Below are 19,687 nucleotides of genomic sequence, written 5' to 3' on the forward strand. Positions count from 1 at the left end.
CACGACCCCTCGCCTTGTCCTTATCACAGGTCTGTGTGTGCGCGGCTGTGTCAGCATTTCACACATACACCCACAATAACAATTAAGAAAACAATTAAGTGATCTGAGTCTCCGTAGCGCTGTCGCCTCACAGCAAGAAGGTCCTGGGTTCGAGCCCCGGGGCCGGTGAGGGCCTTTCTGTGCGGAGTTTGCATGTTCTCCCCGTGTCCGCGTGGGTTTCCTCCGGGTGCTCCGGTTTCCCCCACAGTCCAAAGACATGCAGGTTAGGTTAACTGGTGACTCTAAATTGACCGTAGGTGTGAATGTGAGTGTGAATGGTTGTCTGTGTCTATGTGTCAGCCCTGTGATGACCTGGTGACTTGTCCAGGGTGTACCCCGCCTTTCGCCCGTAGTCAGCTGGGATAGGCTCCAGCTTGCCTGTGACCCTGTAGAAGGATAAAGCGGCTAGAGATAATGAGATGAGATGAGATGAGATGAGTCTCCGTTGAGGGGGCGGGGCTGTAGCCACGATGGGGCGACGCCCCCTTTCGCCCCCCCATGGCGCCGGGCCTGCTGTATTCACAGACAGCTTGTATTTACAGGCTTGTATAAGTGATATTAAAGCGCTTCATGGCGCCATCTATAGGCGAGACATCATAACTTCAACCGCTTAACAACAGTCAGTTTGTTCTTCCTGTCTGTCGTTGACAAAATCTTACGATCTCGCGAGATTTGCGACGTGGCTTTTTTCTGCGTAATCAAAACAGAAGCGGAACAGCAGCCGGATCCTGCGGGAGCTGAGCGGCGGTGTTGGGTTACTCCTGCAGCTTCTGGGCTCTCAGAAGGTTTGGGCAGAAATTTCTGCGCACATTCTAACGTGAAGAGTTAAAACTGCGTGTAAAGTGTCTCACTGATTGGTAAGAAATCGGCTTGTGTTGTTGTTATTGTTGTACATCAGCTGTTTATTTTTGCACGAGACCTTGTGAGTCATTTCTAGAATATTTCATTTGTGTCATCAATGCTTGCTGTTGTTTAGTTTATTCAGCCTTTTCTTTTAAGTAATGTCTACTAAAGGATTTCGAGCACTTTAAAAAATATATATATATTTTTTCCTTTGGTTTTTAAAGTGGTTTAATGGTTAAGTTTAAGCATTTTTAGGCGAGATTTAATTCACTTCCGCCTTCCTAGTTGTGTGAAGAAGAAAAACCACCACCACCACCACTACAGTCCTACACTGGAAAACTGGACTAACACAAGTTTGGGTACTTTATCAAGGCAAAATCTGCCGTGTTTATTTTTTTTAAAAGGGGGAAAAAACCTCCTGAGACCTGTTTTAACACGCCTTATCCTGTTGGCCTTGATCTGGGATAAGAGTGTGTCTTGGTGAGCATTCAGATCCTTTGCATGTATAAATGAAATAATAACACTTGGTTAAAATTCCCACAGACATTTTTAAACTCCAAGTTTGATCACTGATGGCAGAAGGAGGGTTTGATCCCTGTGAGTGCATCTGCTCGCATGAGCATGCCATGAGGAGGCTCATCAATCTGGTAAGCATCACATTTATTTTTTATTTATTTATTTATTACAAAACCCCTTGGAGCAAAATAAAAGCCCAAACCATCAGTTCTGCTCTCTGCCTGTCTACATCATTGTCTGATTCACTGCTCACACATTTCACGCAATTTTTATCATTAGAGCGGCGGCTACAATTATCGACACCTTAAAGTGCCATTCCACCATTGGATGTATTCTTTGGCATAAAATACAATATATTTTGACAACATATATAAATGGTATCACTAGATAGAGAAATCTTTTAGCTTCAAAATGATATATCAAACATATAAATTTTTTGACAACGACAAGTATATTAATTTAGCGACCAAAGTCACCTACCCTTTTAATTTCTGCGCGTGATGTCATCGGCAGGTTCCCCTTCTTGTGTACTGTGTGACGTGGCACATATTATCAGCAATGGCGGATAGAACGCGATAAAAATAATACCAATAAATCTAGCTAATACCAATAAATCTAGCTAACTGAAAGATTAACTCAATTTTTCGCAATTTTTTTTGGCCCCCATATGCAAGGAGAAATGACTCTCACTTTGGGGGTTTCCTGGTCTAAAAATAGACCGACACATGGTACACAAGAAGGGGAACCTGCCGATGACATCACGTTTCACTACCGCGCGGAAATTAAAAGGGTAGGTGACTTTGGTCGCAAAATTAATATACTTGTCGTTGTCAAATTATGTTTGATATATCATTTTGAAGCTAAAAGATTTCTCTGTCTAGTCATGTCATAAAATGTATTGTATTTTATGCCAAAGAATACATCCAATGGTGGAATGGCACTTTAACAATCTTTTGGCCGTTGCAAAAGTCAAAAAGACTTTCAGTATGTAAACTGTGCATGAATAATTACTAAAACTTCCACTGGAAAAAACCTAGTTGATTCCCGATTACGATCACGTGACACCCCTTTTGTCCACGGTTATCAACACCCCTTTTGTCCACGGTTATCGACGCCTAGATCATTTATTTAAAAAAAAAAAATCTGTAAGTGGTATTAAGTTAACAAAACATAGTTTTTATTTTAAAATTTGTTTTATATTTAGTCCAAAATATCTTTTATATAAATATATAAATGTCGGTGCTTATGTAAATGAGGAAGTAATTCTAATGTTTGTAAACAAATGAACTGATGTTTAACCTGTGTCAGAAAATCATCTTTTTGTTCCGCTTCCCAGGTATTTTCGTAGATCATGTTTTGTTAATCATTCGTTGTTGTTTGTATTCATTTCTAGTTTTGCCGTTTACCAATAAATGTCGACAGGGAATTGATATTGTAACCACATGAAAATCCAGGTCAAAGGTCGCATGTCAGTCCTCGAACCAAAATATATAAAATGTCTCCTGATATTGTAATATATGTTAGATACTTAGACCAAACTGGAAAAAAAAAATTCTGAATGGAATAGAAAAATCTGATTTTTCTAATTTAATACTCTATAAACATTCCATTCTGTTATGAATCGGAAAAAAATTATAAATCACAACTTATTTCATCTCATTATCTCTAGCCGCTTTATCCTGTTCTACAGGGTCGCAGGCAAGCTGGAGCCTATCCCAGCTGACTACGGGTGAAAGGCGGGGTACACCCTGGACAAGTCGCCAGGTCATCACAGGGCTGACACATAGACACAGACAACCATTCACACTCACATTCACACCTACGCTCAATTTAGAGTCACCAGTTAACCTAACCTGCATGTCTTTGGACTGTGGGGGAAACCGGAGCACCCGGAGGAAACCCACGCGGACACGGGGAGAACATGCAAACTCCGCACAGAAAGGCCCTCGCCGGCCCCGGGGCTCGAACCCAGGACCTTCTTGCTGTGAGGCGACAGCGCTAACCACTACACCACCGTGCCGCCCCCACAACTTATTTATTTATTTTAAAAAAGTGCTTCATCTACTTCGACAATGTTGCACAAAGATCGATCCATAACAGTTGTAAAGGTCACTTAATTCCACAGGGTGTCGATAATGGTGGACACCGGTGAAAGTGATCACTATTATTGACACCTCGTGTGACTTCTTAAACGTTCATTTAGATACAAAATGGCGACTGTTATTACATTCAAGACTAAGAAACAAAGTAGGTTTCGACGAGGAGATCATGAAATATCGATGAATTTGATCAGTAAAAACATGTCCATGATCTTTCCATCATGCTTACCCGCGATGATTGATTAATGTCCGGGTTTTCCTCAAATTGCTGATCGTGCTAAAAAAAATACCATCTCAGGTAACGAGCTACGTCATCAGACGACAAGATCAAAGGGCGAGGCGGGTCTTCCGGTTGATTAATTAACCAATAAGAACTGTTGTAACTGAAACTCAGCTTTGTAAAATTTATTTATTTATTTTTATTGGTGAATCTGAAAAGGTGTCGATAATTGTAGCTGCTGCTCTATGAACCAGATCAGTCCAAATACCTATCAATCTAGAAACCTAGTTATTTAAGTATTTTGATAAAAACCTTCAGTATGAACTGTAAAAACATTAAACAAACAATTCACATAGTTCAAATGTTTCCACAAGATGTTCCACGTATGTGAAATTTTGTCAGTGGTTAGCATATTTGTTGCAGGGAGTGTTCATATATAAGCGGTTTAAACTTGTTGAGGTTGGTGGTCGTGATCCTGATTTTTGATGGGATGCTCTTGTAGGTTGTTGGGCCAACGTAAGCCAGAAAGAATTTTTTTTTTTTTCTCTTCTACAACGCAATCATACAAAATATAAATGGCATAAATGATTAAACTGAGCTGAGTTCTTTGCACCCACAATTTAGTTTCATCTCTTGTAAGGTTTCAACCACATACTGTATCTCATCTCATCTCATTATCTCTAGCCGCTTTATCCTTCTACAGGGTCGCAGGCAAGCTGGAGCCTATCCCAGCTGACTACGGGCGAAAGGCGGGGTACACCCTGGACAAGTCGCCAGGTCATCACAGGGCTGACACATAGACACAGACAACCATTCACACTCACATTCACACCTACGGTCAATTTAGAGTCACCAGTTAACCTAACCTGCATGTCTTTGGACTGTGGGGGAAACCGGAGCGCCCGGAGGAAACCCACGCGGACACGGGGAGAACATGCAAACTCCACACAGAAAGGCCCTCGCCGGCCACGGGGATCGAACCCAGGACCTTCTTGCTGTGAGGCGACAGCGCTAACCACTACACCACCGTGCCGCCCCACATACTGTATCTCAATCACTAAATCGCTTTGCCGTTTGACTTGGTAATCCTGTACTATGGTCATCAAGGACCAGAATTCCGCAGTACACAATTAGGTTGGCTCTTTTTAATGGACTTGCTTGAAATTCTTGATGTTTCACCTCTCATTCTTGTTTTGATATATGACTTCAGTTGCTTAACAGTCCAGGGTTTCTTTTGTCATGTTTCATAATGTGGCACACATTTTCAATGTAACTGGCAGGCCAGTTTAGCGCCTGCACCGAAGAAGCCTTTTGGATCGGAGGTGAAACGTCTTCAAGAATTTTAAGCAAATCCAGTTGCCTTCTTCAGCAACCACAGTTTGCTATGACCTGGATGACTGAGAACCTTCAGACATGTTTTTGAAAATGTCATGGCGCACAATAGCGGTACCATCTGATCTCTGTTTTCACTATATCCTGGTATGTGTTCACAACACAACTGTAAACCGTCAAGAAAAACTGATTACACTTGTCACTTGGTGGTATCCTCAAGAGCACATGGGTTGAACGTTCAGCATGTTACTTTCACTCTGGAACATGAATGTTGTCTGTTTAAAACTCCTTTGAGATGTGTAATTAAACCTTTGGGCCCTTAAGTGAGTTTTAAGATGAACTGCGTACATGTTTTCTCAGATTTCCATGGAGTTCACAATAAACCTAAACGCAAGGACGGTCTGCATTGTAGTCCGGCGCTGCTGGGTGTAATAAAAACGTCACTGGCCGTCACTCCTTCGTTGCCCAGGTGTCCTAGATGGTTTACATAAGAGGTGTGGTGTACTGTAAAGAGTCATCCTGTCTGGATTTGAGCACTAGTATTGTGAGGAGTAGATCGAGCAATGTCTTAATGTCATTTAGCATAGACCAGAGTACAAACACGATACCGAGGCTTCAAGCACATAATTACATAAAGTGCAAATAGATCAGATCAGTGTGCAAGGTGTAGTTCCTGTCCAAACTAACTAACCATGAGCCAACTTCTGTATTATGGGCTGTATCATGTCAGGAAAAATAGGATATAACGTGTATAGAGACATGTAAAAATGTGTTTTCCTTCCCTGCCTGGTTGATGTTTTTCATTTATTTATTTTTTTTAAATCTATCCTCAGCTGAGGCAGTCACAGTCTTACTGCACAGACACAGAGTGCCTTCAGGAATGTAAGTTTGCTCATTCATTTCCTTGAACAGAGACAAAACAAACCCCACTGTTTTTACGTAATTGTGTCACGCTACGGGATTTTTGTACCAGGTGCTTTGTTTACAGAATGCGTAGAAACGGAGTTGAAAAGCACGCCATGCTTTCGCTGCCTGATCAAGTAACGATCAACAAATAATCACCTCAATAGCACCCTGTACGGGCTACATTTACCACTTTTACAGCGTTTTTCACAGCCGTTTCTACACGTTCTGTAAATGGAGCATCTGGTACAAAAATCCCGTAGTGCGACACACACAATCTTAGGAAACCTGATCATTCTTGGTACTGAAGGTAATCCAAACTAAAATGCCAGATTTGGTAATTGTGATCATTCAGAACAGGATAATTTGATTCATGAACCACGCCTGAGATGCGATTAATATCGCCAAATGGAGTGCTTTGAGGGAACTGTGCACTGTTGCCTGAAAAGAGCTACCAAGACACTACAATTATTCACCACAGTCATGAAAATTAACAAAAATTAATCATCAGAAAGCACGGTATCCTGGTTAGGCTGGTGATGGACCAGGAGCCTAACCGAGTAACGTTGGCTGCAGGAATTGCACGTGGATCCACTAATCCATCGCACACTGATTCACACCTAGGGACAAGTTAGCATAGTCAATCCGCCTACCTGCATGTCTTTGGACGTTAGAAGGAAACTAGACAGCCCAGATGAAACCATGGGGTGAAGATGCGAAACTTCATTCATATACAGTCCCAGTCAAAAGTTGGACACATCTTCCATTTCTTTATTTTTATTACTCAAGGCACGTCGTTTCTGTTTACTTAGCTGAGCGGTTCTTGACATAATATGGATTGCTACAGTTGTGGTGTTGAATAGGGCTGTTTACTGTATTTTTATTATTTACGATTTGATCTCAAACGCATTAAAAAGGCAAGAAACTCATCCACTGATTAACTTTTTTTAACGAGGCACACCTTTTAATTGAAAAGCATTCCAGGTGACTACCTCATGAACCTGGTTAAGAGAAGGAGAATAGTGTACAAAGCGTCAAATATTGTTACACAGTAGTTCTGGATATACATAAAACAAGATAAACAGTGGTTCTGACTGGTTCAGGGGAAACGCTAACTTGATGAGCGTGGGCTTGTGAGTATAAATCCTCGGACTGTCGGAAAGCTACTGTTTGCAAGGCTCGCATTCATATGTGTTATGTATGGTGCTTTAAAGAATTGTCTATCAGTACTGACTTGGCGTCTTTATTTGGTGTGTGCAGTGCCAGGACCCAGTTCTCCAACAGGGGGCGACCTGACTCTGCCTATGATTATGATGGGCTGGTTGGTGTTGGCGCTGGTACTCTTCCTGCTTCGCCCTGACAGCCTGAGAAGACCCAGAACCTCCAGTAAATCCATCAGCCCCTTTACTGTGAGTCACCCAAAAAAACCCGCCCTAGCAACCTTTTTACCTTATTATGATGTAAAACTGCAGTGACGGTGCATGGACTAAATAGATAAGAGTTATTTGGCATCCAGGAATATTTAAAAAATATTCTTTAAGTGCATTAAACATGGATGCAAACGGCGCGCCTTTTGGCGGATGCCGCCTTTTTCACGGCTGTCTGGGGGACTTGTGTGAATCGTGCAGATCCGATGAGGGGTTTTTTTTGGGGGGGGCGTTGGAGTGTCTGATTATAATTTCATCAAAGTAAATTCTGTATTAAAATTACTAAATAAGCAAATGCCGTTACAGTCCATGAAACATAGGAAGTATAAGTATGAGAAGAAAACAGTAAATCAGAAAACTGCGCACGTAAAGCCAATTGCGTAACTTGCGTTGGACTGATGGAAATCCTTGCGCGTGCAGTGAAGTGCAGCCAGCAGCAGATAATGGCGCGCAGCCAATTGGCTTTACGTGCACAGCTTTCTGATTTACTGTTTTCTTCTCATACTTCCTGTGTTTCATGGACTGTAATGGCATTTGCTTATTTAGTACAGAATTTACTTTGATGAAATTATAATCAGACACTCCAATGCCCCCCCCCCCCCCCAAAAAAAAAAAAACCTCATTGGATCTGCACGATTCACACAAGTCTCCAAGACAGCCGTGAAAAAGGCGGCATCCGCCAAAAGGCGCGCCGTTTGCATCCATGATTAAATACATATACACTCCATGGCCAAAAGTATGTGGACATCCAGCCATCACACCCATATGTGGTTCTTCCCCAAACTGTTGCCACAAAGTTGGAAGCACATAAATGTCTTTGTGTGCTGTAGCATTACAATTTCCCTTCATTGGAACTCAGGAGCCCCAAACCTTTTCCAGCCTGACAATGCCCCGGGCACAAAGCAAACTCCATTGTTTGTCCAGGTTGGTGTGGAAGAATTTGATTGTCCTGCATAGGGCCCTGATCTGAACCCTACTGAACATCTTTTGGGATGAACTGGAACGCTGACCTCACCCTACATCAGTGTCTGACCTCACTAATGCTCTTGTGGCTGAATCCCCACAGCCCCACTCCAAAATCTAGTGGAAGGACTGCTCAGAAGTGTGGAGGTTATTATCAAATCAAATCAAGTTTATTTGTACAGCGCTTTTAACAATAAACATTGTCGCAAAGCAGCTTTACAGAATTTGAACGACTTAAAACATGAGCTAATTTTATCCCTAATCTATCCCCAATGAGCAAGCCTGTGGCGACGGTGGCAAGGAAAAACTCCCTCAGACGACATGAGGAAGAAACCTCGAGAGGAACCAGACTCAAAAGGGAACCCATCCTCATTTGGGCAACAACAGACAGCCTGACTATAATATTAACAGGTATAACCCTCAACTGTCCTCATGGGGCCGTCCTTCACAGGAGTGGGGCGATAAAACTCCGACCAGACACAGGGCACCAGGATGGATCAAGCAGGTCCGAGGGGCAGAAGAGGCCAGCATCTCAATCCCAGGACCAACATGTAACTCAGAGGGACAGATGGGGGGGGAGAGAGAGAGAAAGAAAACACGTTGTTAGGTATGCCCTAAAAATGACAAGTATTAAATCTGTGTGGTAGGCTCGCAGAGACGAGAGTCTTTACATCAGGCATAACACACAATGGCATGTTAATATGGTAAAAAATATATCATGACCTGCTCTGGCTGGATGCTTGATTGGGTGATGGGAGCACACTCCTCAGCAATGATGAGATGCAGATGGGACCCCAGTCTTTCATTCGATACTCACATTGATAACATCACCCGGATAGCTTTCTTTCATCTCAGAAATATTGCAAAGATAAGAAATTTAATGTCATTGCATGATGCAAAAAAACTAGTTCATGTGGATTATTGTAATGCCTTACTGTCTGGATGTTCCAATAAGTGCATAAACAAACTCCAGTTAGTTCAAAATGCAGCAGCAAGAGTCCTTACTAGAACTAGAAGATATGACCACATCACCCCTGTCTTATCCACACTGCATTGGCTCCCAATCAAATTTCGTATTGATAATAAAATACTACTATTGACCTTTAAAGCACTAAATGGTCTCGCACCACAGTACCTGAGTGAACTTCTGCTCCTCTATGACCCGCCACGCCTACTTAGATCTAAAGGTGCAGGCTATCTGCTGGTACCTCGTATAGTGAAGGCTACATCAGGGGGCAGAGCCTTTTCTTACAAAGCCCCACTGTTATGGAACAGCCTTCCAAGTAGTGTTCAGGAATCAGGCACAGTCTCAGCATTTAAGTCTAGGCTGAAAACAAATCTGTTTAGTCAAGCCTTTTGTTAATGGTGTTTATGAGGTAAAGGAGTAGATCTGGAGGGTCCTCAGACATAGTGTTTTGGTAAACTGAGATGTATGGATGCTGTCAGTCCCCACTCGCTTGCTCACTCGAGTTTGTTGACGGTGTAGTGGCTGGCTGCTTTATGTCCCGGGGCTCCCTCATGCCTGTGTTACCTTCTGGCTCTCTCCTTTTAGTTATGCTGTCATAGTTAGTTGCCGGAGTCCCTGCTTGTACTCGGTGCAATATGTATACTGTTCCTACTTATTCAGGTGACATTGGGCATACCTAACCACCTGTGTAATCTGTCCCTCTGAGTTACATGGAGTCAACAGGAAATCTTTTGGTGGAGACGGTGGGGACCTCGACTGGCTATCGTAGCCTGCAGGTTATTATAACCGCAAAAGGGGAGTAACTTTTCAGTGGGACATTCAAAAACCTCATACGGGTGTAATAGTCAGGTGTCCACAGACTGCTTGTCTATATAGCGTAATAAAGTTTAGTACTTGATGTACTATTCATGTACTTGCTTCCAACTAACTTGGGATGGAGGAACTATACAATATCGAAAAATGTTCAATTTCGATCCAATGTAGACACGCAAAACCTAAAGGTTTCTTTTCTTAAAGTTACAGACATTAAATATGAACACCAATGGTGATGTCCAGAACATCCAGGTGACAATCTCCTGAAAGCGCCCATGTATGCTGTAACAAATCCACGTCAATACTTTCAAAAGGCGCTGTGATTCTTGCCTTCAGATCATCAGTATGTGTGTCACCTGGGTCTTGTACACTTTTTTTTTTTTTAAATGAATCCCCAAAGAAATTGTAGCATGTGATGTTCATATCCAGTTTACATAGACAGACACTTTTTTTTTTTTTTTTTTTTAAATATGCCAAGCCTGTACAGTTTGGGTAATCCGCTGTAATGAGAACCTTCGTTGGATCTGTGTATCGGATTTTGTTTCAGTAAAAGACTCCTCACAGTGCGCATTCTCCTGTGGACTCATTGTGGCTGAGGCAAGGATTGAAGGTCTGGGGGGGGGGGGGGAGAGAATAAAGATGAGAAAAAAAACCCAGTTTTATTTGTTTGTCACTTTTAACAGTAGACATTTTCTACATTGTAAAGTTGCTTTGTGACGTATATAAATTCTGGATATAAAATTTAAACATAGGAATTAATAAATTTATCCCCAGTGAGCAAACCAAAGGCAACAGTGATGAAGAAAACCCCCCTGAGATGACATGAAGAAATATTGAGAAGAACCAGACTCTGCCCCCCCCCCCCCCCCCCCCCAAAAAAAAAATCTGTCCTCTGAGTTACATGTCGGTCCTGAGATCGAGATGCTGACCTCTTCTGCTCCTCGGACCTGCCTGATCCATCCTGGTGCCCTGTGTCTGGTTGGAGTCTCATTGCATCGCTCCTGTGGAGGACGGCCCCATGTGGACAGTTGGGGGTCGTGCCTGGAGGACGCTCTGGACTCTTGCAGTGGTGCTTTTGTGGCTGGGGACTGCAGTTGACCTTGCTGATTTTGGGACTGCGGTTGTCGTGAACGGTTTTGCGCTTGGGTTTCTGTCGGTGGGGGGTTTATAGCCTCAACGAAGCTGACTTTTTATGTTAAAACTGTTAATGTTATAGTCATGTCTGTTGTTGCCCAAATGAGGATGGGTTCCCTTTTGAGTCTGGTTCCTCTCGAGGTTTCTTCATGTCATCTGAGGGAGTTTTCCTTACCACCGTCGCCACAGGCTTGCTCATTGGGGATAGATTAGGGATAAAATTAGCTCATATTTAAAGTCGTTCAAATTCTGTAAAGCTGCTTTGTGACAATGTTTATTGTTAAAAGCGCGATACAAATAAACTTGACTTGATTTAAAGGGAACCCATCCTCATTTGGGTGATAACAGTTAGCATGATTTTTTTTAAAGATATTTTTTTGGGCTTTTTGCACCTTTATTGGATAGGACAGTGTAGAGACAGGAAATGAGCGGGAGAGAGAGACGGGAAGGGATCGGGAAATGACCTCGGGCCGGAATCGAACCCGGGTCGCCCGCATTCATGGTATGGCGCCTTAACCACCTGAGCCACGACGCCCCCAGTTAGCATGATTTTATAAATGACTCGCTTCTATAACGGTGTGTCTTGTATGGTCAAAAAGTGCAACTGTGTAACCTGGAAAATCATTATAGTTTTAACGTGAAGTCTGTTTTGTTGACGTTCTCAACTGTGCACTGATGGAGACTTGAGGACAAAACTGTTCAGGACAACTGCAGTCCTAAAGTTATCGTGGTGGCAGTTCCGAAGTCATTGTCGTAAAACTGTTTGTTTTAATTATCCAGAGCCATCTTCTGAGTATATCTTTAGGCTGTCGATATGAGGCCATCCTCCTGCCAAGTAGTGCGTCAGTATACAGTTAGGTCCATATATATTTGGACACTGACAATTTTTTTTTTTTTTTTACCTGTTTACTGAAACATATTCAGGTTATAGTTATATATTGGACATGGACGTAAAGTCCAGACTTTCAGCTTTCATTTGAGGGTGTCCACATTAAAATTGGATGAAGGGTTTAGGAGTTTCAGCTCCTTAATATGTGCCACCCTGTTTTTAAAGGGACCAAAAGTAATTGGACAATTGACTCAAAGGCTATTTCATGGGCAGGTGTGGGCAGTTCCTTCATTATGTCATTCTCAATTAAACAGATAAAAGGCCTGAAGTTGATTTGAGGTGTGGTGCTTGCATTTGGAAGATTTTGCTGTGAAGAGGACATGTGGTCAAAGGAGCTTTCCATGCAGGTGAAACAAGCCATCCTTAAGCTGCGAAAACAGAAAAAACCCATCCGAGAAATTGCTACAATATTAGGAGTGGCAAAATCTACAGTTTGGTACATCCTGAGAAAGAAAGAAAGAAAGAAAGCATTGGTGAACTCAATGCAAAAAGACCTGGACACCCACAGAAGACAGCAGTGGTGGATGATCACAGAATAATTTCCATGGTGAAGAGAAACCCCTTCACAACAGCCAACCAAGTGAACAACACTCTCCAGGAGATAGGCGTATCAATATCCAAATCTACCATCAAGAGAAGACTGCATGAAAGTAAATACAGAGGGTTCACTGCACGGTGCAAGCCACTCATAAGCCTCAAGAATAAAAAGGCTAGATTGGACTTTGCTAAAAAACATCTAAAAAAGCCAGCACAGTTCTGCAAGAACATTCTTTGGACAGATGAAACCAAGATCAACCTCTACCAGAATGATGGAAAGAAAAAAAAGTATGGTGAAGGCGTGGTACAGCTCATGATCCAAAGCATACCACATCATCTGTAAAACACGGTGGAGGCAGTGTGATGGCTTGGGCATGCATGGCTGCCAGTGGCACTGGGTCACTCGTGTTCATTGATGATGTGACACAGGACAGAAGCAGCCGGATGAATTCTGAGGTATTCAGAGATGTACTGTGTGCTCAAATCCAGCCAAATGCAGCCAAACTGATTGGTCGGCGTTTCATAATATAGATGGACAATGACCCAAACATAAAGCCAAAGCAACCCAGGAGTTTATTAAAGCAAAGAAGTGGAATATTCTTGAATGGCCAAGTCAGTCACCTGATCTCAACCCAATTGAGCATGCATTTCACTTGTTAAAGGCTAAACTTCAGACAGAAAGGCCCACAGACAGACAGCAACTGAAAACTGCTGCAGTAAAGGCCTGGCCGAGCATTAAAAAGGAGGAAACACAGCGTCTGGTGATGTCCATGAGTTCAAGACTTCAGGCAGTCATTGCCAACAAAGGGTTTTCAACCAAGTATTAGAAATGAACATTTTATTTACAATCATTTAATTTGTCCAATTACTTTTGAGCCCCTGAAATGAAGGAATTGTTTAAAAAAATGCTTTAGTTCCTCACATTTTTATGCAATCGTTTTGTTCAACCCACTGAATTAAAGCTGAAAGGCTGAACTTCAACTGCATCTGAATTGTTTTGTTCAAAATTCATTGTGGTTATGTACAGAAACAAAATTAGAAAAATGTCTGTCCAAATATTTATGGACCTAACTGTAGGTCAGGAGAGCTGAGCATCACTGGTGTCTCAGGAGAGAGAGAGAGAGAATTTTAGGGATGCTTATTGTCACGTAATGGTTAAGAAGAGTGTACATTGTATGCTGTGTACAAGCAAGGACTCTGGCAAGACTAACAATGACAGCGTAAGGAAAAGGGGGAGCCAGAAAGTAACCCAGACCGGAGGGAGCCCTGGGACACAAAGCAGCCAGACACTCCACCATCAAGAAACCTGAGTGAACATGCAAGAGTGGGGATGGGGAGGCAGCATCCAAACATCCCACTTTGCTCCTTTGCCGAATAAAAAGCTTGACGAAACACGTGTTTTCAGCCTAGACTTAAACAGTGAGCCCGAGTCCTGAAGACTAATTAGAAGGCTGTTCCAAAACTGTGTGGCTTGGTAAGAGAAGCCTCTGCATCCTGCTATTGCCTTCACGATTCGTGGTAGGCTGACCTGGTCTGTCTACGTGAACTTCAAATGGATTCTGTATTAACTGGAGTCAGTAATCACAACAAGGTCAGAAAAGCCATCCAGAGTTACTGTGTAACCAGAAAGCACGAGCAGAGCAAATTCCAATCTGTGCCAGCGGGGTGGATTCCATTTGTGATCCGAAATCACATGAGATGAAGCATTTTTGTGCCACCAGGTAATACTTTAACAGGTAATACCAGCCCTTTCCACCGGCTACCACCACAAGTGCATTTAAGACCTCTCTCTTGTTTTATTGCCTATGCCTAATATGTTGAAGGGGTGTAAAATATTCTAATGTTCATATTCGTATATTATCTACACGGTTAAGCTTTAAATTAATAGACCTTTTATCCCCCCCCCCCCCCCCCCCCAATCCCAGATGTTTTCAATTTTGCTGTTGAAAAAAATTCATGAAGTCGTCACTACTACATATTGATGGTGGATGGTGTGCCTTTTTACTGTGGTCGTCTTATTCCTGGTTAATTTTGCTACAGTATTAAATAAGAATCGAGGATTATTTGTTTTCTATTAGTGTGGAGCGATATGTTAATTGAGCAGCACGAAGAGCTTTTTTTTTTTTTTTTTTAAGTAGTTCAGGAGGCTCTCCTTCCATTAGCATTAGTTTTGGCGCTGTTTACGTTCTAATGTTCGAGTGGTCTGTTTTAAAGTGCGAGTGTAATCATTATACCAGGGTGCTGGTTTTTTCTCTCCCGTTTTTTTTTTTTTTTTTCTTTTAAGTGGAGCTACTTTATCTAGAGTATAACGAAATGTTGACTTGAGGCATTCAGTTGCCTCATCGAGTTCTGTGGGGTGATCCAAAGTTGATAACTCTGGGAGACACTTGATCAAACCCTGTGCAGTAGTTGACGTGAAAACTTGGCAAGGCACATATAATATTACGAAGACACATTTCACTTGGGACGAGCTAATGATCCGAGTTAACTTCGGACTATGGAAGTGTGACTATTTTCTATATTTAATCTGAAACCTAACGTTTCTCTGTAAAATGGGACAATCCCAGCATTTCTACACCTCCTGGTTGATGTGGTTTTCACTATTGGACAAAAGTTGTAATTGTAAAGCTCATTTTTGGAGACATTATGGTTGTCAGTACAACCCCGATTCCAAAAAAGTTGGGACAAAGAACAAATTGTAAATAAAAATTGAATGCAATAATGTACAAATCTCAAAAACTGATATTGTATTCACAATAGAACATAGACAACATTTCAAAAATGTCTCACTTTCGACATTTGATATTTCATGCCAAATATTAGCTCATTTGAAATTTCATGACAGCAACACATCTCAAAAAAGTTGGGACAGGGGCAATAAGAGGCTGGAAAAGTTAAAGGTACAAAAAAGGAACAGCTGGAGGACCAAACTGCAACTCATTAGGTCAATTGGCAATAGGTCATTAACATGACTGGGTATAAAAAGAGCATCTTGGAGTGGCAGCGGCTCTCAGAAGTAAAGATGGGAAGAGGATCACCAATCCCCCTAATTCTGCACCGACAAATAGTGGAGCAATATCAGAAAGGAGTTTGAACATATCATCATCTACAGTGCATAATATCATCAAAAGATTCAGAGAATCTGGAAGAATCTGTGCGTAAGGGTCAAGGCCGGAAAACCATACTGGGTGCCCGTGATCTTCGGGCCCTTAGACGGCACTGCATCACATACAGGCATGCTTCTGTATTGGAAATCACAAAATGGGCTCAGGAATATTTCCAGAGAACATTATCTGTGAACACAATTCACCGTGCCATCCGCCGTTCCCAGCTAAAACTCTATAGTTCAAAGAAGAAGCCGTATCTAAACATGATCCAGAAGCGCAGACGTCTTCTCTGGGCCAAGGCTCATTTAAAATGGACTGTGGCAAAGTGGAAAACTGTTCTGTGGTCAGACGAATCAAAATGTGAAGTTCTTTATGGAAATCAGGGACGCCGTGTCATTCGGACTAAAGAGGAGAAGGATGACCCAAGTTGTTATCAGCGCTCAGTTCAGAAGCCTGCATCTCTGATGGTATGGGGTTGCATTAGTGCGTGTGGCATGGGCAGCTTACACATCTGGAAAGACACCATCAATGCTAAAAGGTATATCCAGGTTCTAGAGCAACATATGCTCCCATCCAGATGACGTCTCTTTCAGGGAAGACCTTGCATTTTCCAACATGACAATGCCAAACCACATACTGCATCAATTACAGCATCATGGCTGCGTAGAAGAAGGGTCCGGGTACTGAACTGGCCAGCCTGCAGTCCAGATCTTTCACCCATAGAAAACATTTGGCGCATCATAAAACGGAAGATACGACAAAAAAAGACCTAAGACAGTTGAGCAACTAGAATCCTACATTAGACAAGACTGGGTTAACATTCCTATCCCTAAACTTGAGCAACTTGTCTCCTCAGTCCCCAGACATTTACAGACTGTTGTAAAGAGAAAAGGGGATGTCTCACAGTGGTAAACATGGCCTTGTCCCAACTTTTTTGAGATGTGTTGTTGTCATGAAATTTAAAATCACCTAATTTTTCTCTTTAAATGATACATTTTCTCAGTTTAAACATTTGATATGTCATCTATGTTCTATTCTGAATAAAATATGGAATTTTGAAACTTCCACATCACTGCATTCCGTTTTTATTTGCACTTTGTCCCAACTTTTTTGGAATCGGGGTTGTACACTTATTAAAAATGTTTTTGTTTTTTTTTTAAATCTGTGGACGTTTGGAGTTGTGATTTATCGCTGTGGCCAACATGAGCATGAACTCCCGGTCATCTTCCAATGGAAAATTTAAGTGTGTTTCATAGATCTAATCAGCAGAAGTGTTTTTAAATGAGCAACGATACGGAGTATGTGACTCTCTGCTGATGGCACTGAATGGTGTGCCATCGTTAAAGTACCACACTGAACACCGCATTCAGGCGTATTATGGATATCTGTCCATCCCAAATACTTAGTCGTACACCCTCAATCCCTTTGATAAAGTGCTATCTGCCCTTCTGCGTACATGAGCTCCACAATTTCCACTGTATCCCCACCCAGGGAGCACGCCTTTTTTTTTTTTTTTTTTTTTTTCCCCTCCCCCGTGGATGACTGTGCCATTCCTGGATCCGATCTCAAGACACTTGATGATGAACTGAATTGGTTGCACTTATGTCTTTTGCACTACAGCATATACCTGTCCAACAGTTTGATCAATTCCTGATATTTACTGTGTGAAGAGATCACGATTAGCTAGCGAGGTTTTATTAGAGTGACTGCTTTTACCACTGTGTGTGTGTGTGTGTGTGTGTGTGTGTGTGTGTGTGTTTTAAACTGGCTTTTTCTCTTCTTTTTCCATTCAGAATAATGGCCGAGAACCTCCAGCACCGCCAGTAGACTAGCGACGAAGCAGGACTCCTGATTTTGTACCATGACCAAGGCATTTCATCTATGACCCGAACTTTAGACCTGTCTTCCGTCTGATTTGGCTACTCTTACTCTTCTGCCTGTTATGATTTATTACTCTTTAACTGTTAATTTTCTGATCGAGGGGGTAAGTAACATGAAGTGAGTGATTTGATTTAAATATTGCAACAAAACTATAATTAAGCCAAAGCAAAGTCTTTTTCAAGACTGAAAGTCCACCTCCCTTAAAAAAAAAAATTAACACACACATATTCTGCATGGTGTTGTTAATCAGCTTGTAAACGTAAAGACGCCATGACTAATCCCAGACACGCATGATTCACAGTAAGGGTGCCTGTTCTAGATGGGGTGTATTTCAGGGTGGAGGTTCTAGCACATTCTGTACGAGCTGCATCATTTTGGTCGTTTCTGATGTCATTCATGAGGTCAGAACATGGGCCGTGGCTCTGGTGACTCATGATTCTGGAAGCCAGTTTACTGACTGAGACTTGTGCTTTTTATACACCACTTAACACATCAGTCAGTTCATATTATTTCGTCAGTTTAGTCTCCGTGAGAACTGAGCTGGAACAATAAGCTTAACAAGAATGCGGAGTGTAAAGTGTGGGTGTGGTAGGAGTTGGATACGAGCAGAGAACTTGATTAGGACTAGACACAAAACTGATCAGATGCACTTAATGGAAATCTGATTATAAGGGCAGTCTGCGTCACAAGACTTTTTTTTTTTTTTTTTCCCCCCTCCACCCCTGTTAAAAGATGGATTGTATGCAGAAGTTTTGAGTTGGGAAAAGGAATTAAAATAGTCAAGGTTTCATTGCTGTAGGATTAATCCCAAGGAACCCATTTCAAACATGTATTTAAAAACAAAAAAGAGCTGATTTTAAGATGTCTCTTCATTGGCCATGAAGTTACCGGTTTTACTGGTAACTACACTCTCTGGCCACTTTATTAGGAACATCCAAATCGAGAGCTTCACTTTAACGTTCACTTCAAACATCAGAATGGGGAAACTTTGAGATGACAATTTGTGACTTTCTTCTACTGTGGCATGGTTGTTGGTTTGACTATTTTCAGGAACTGCTGATCTCCTGGGGTTTTCACACACATGTTGTTGTGTCTAGAGTTTACACAGAATGGCGCAAAAAACATCGAGTGAGCAATGACTGTTCTGTCGGTGGAAACCAGCGCCTTGTTGATGAGCGGTCAGAGGAAACCGGCCAGTGCCGAGTTTCCCAAAAGCATCGTAGCACGAAGATCGTTAAATGGTAGAGCGAGCAGCACATTTGAACACTGTCTTTCTCTCCTAGTTAAGATGTTCTTGGCATTAAGAGGCTTTTGGGAAACCTACCATAGATTGGGTCGAGCTGCCAGGAAGGATATAGTAACTCGTATAATCAACTCTTTACAACCGTAATGAGCAGAAAAGCATCTCCGCATGCAACAGCAGAACAGCACATTGGGTTCCACTCCTGCAGCCAAGAACAGGGATCTTAGAATCAAGAACAAGTTCCTATTAAAGTGGCCGATGAGTGTATATCTAAAGTCAACATGTATAGACTGCCATTCTAAACTTTTTAGTTGCAATACACATCTGTTACCTCATTTGGTTCCGTGAGATCAAGTTACTGCTGAATAGCCTTTTTAAATATTGTACATATTGACCTAAAAGACATTTGAGGGTTCATGGTAAGCTTTTATAACTTTTCTCTTTCCATTTCTCTAACACTAAAGGACCTGTAACTGTGTGTGTTTATACAGATCTATAGCAGAAAAACTGTAGCTTATATTACAGTGGTGTAATAAACAGTTAGAGACTTGCCATTAGGGTCCTGCTGTGTTGTAATATTTAATATGGTGTGTTGTGTGATTATTTATCTCTTTTACATACGTTTGGAGCACATAATCTCTAAATCATTAGATGGACATGGATGATGTTTCTGAAAATTATTCTGAACTAGTAATGTCACATTTTGAGTTAAGATGAGAACTTTAACTATGCACTTTTGGTTACTGAAATAAACAGTTAATAAATCTATACAGC

General features: G+C 41.8%; 1 protein-coding gene across 1 annotated transcript; it reads left to right on the top strand.

Moving 5' to 3' along the window:
* Window positions 1–743: 743 nt before the first annotated feature.
* Window positions 744–19,496, top strand: smim14 (small integral membrane protein 14). The gene is made up of 5 exons (XM_060916508.1): window positions 744–896; window positions 1,426–1,529; window positions 5,883–5,931; window positions 7,213–7,361; window positions 17,583–19,496. The coding sequence occupies exons 2-5, from the start codon at window positions 1,455–1,457 to the stop codon at window positions 17,619–17,621; spliced, it is 312 nt and encodes a 103-aa protein (XP_060772491.1). The 5' UTR covers window positions 744–896; window positions 1,426–1,454; the 3' UTR covers window positions 17,622–19,496.
* The last annotated feature ends 191 nt before the right edge of the window (window positions 19,497–19,687 follow it).

This window comes from Neoarius graeffei, chromosome 3, assembly GCF_027579695.1.
Source record: "Neoarius graeffei isolate fNeoGra1 chromosome 3, fNeoGra1.pri, whole genome shotgun sequence".
NCBI classification, from domain to species: domain Eukaryota; kingdom Metazoa; phylum Chordata; class Actinopteri; order Siluriformes; family Ariidae; genus Neoarius; species Neoarius graeffei.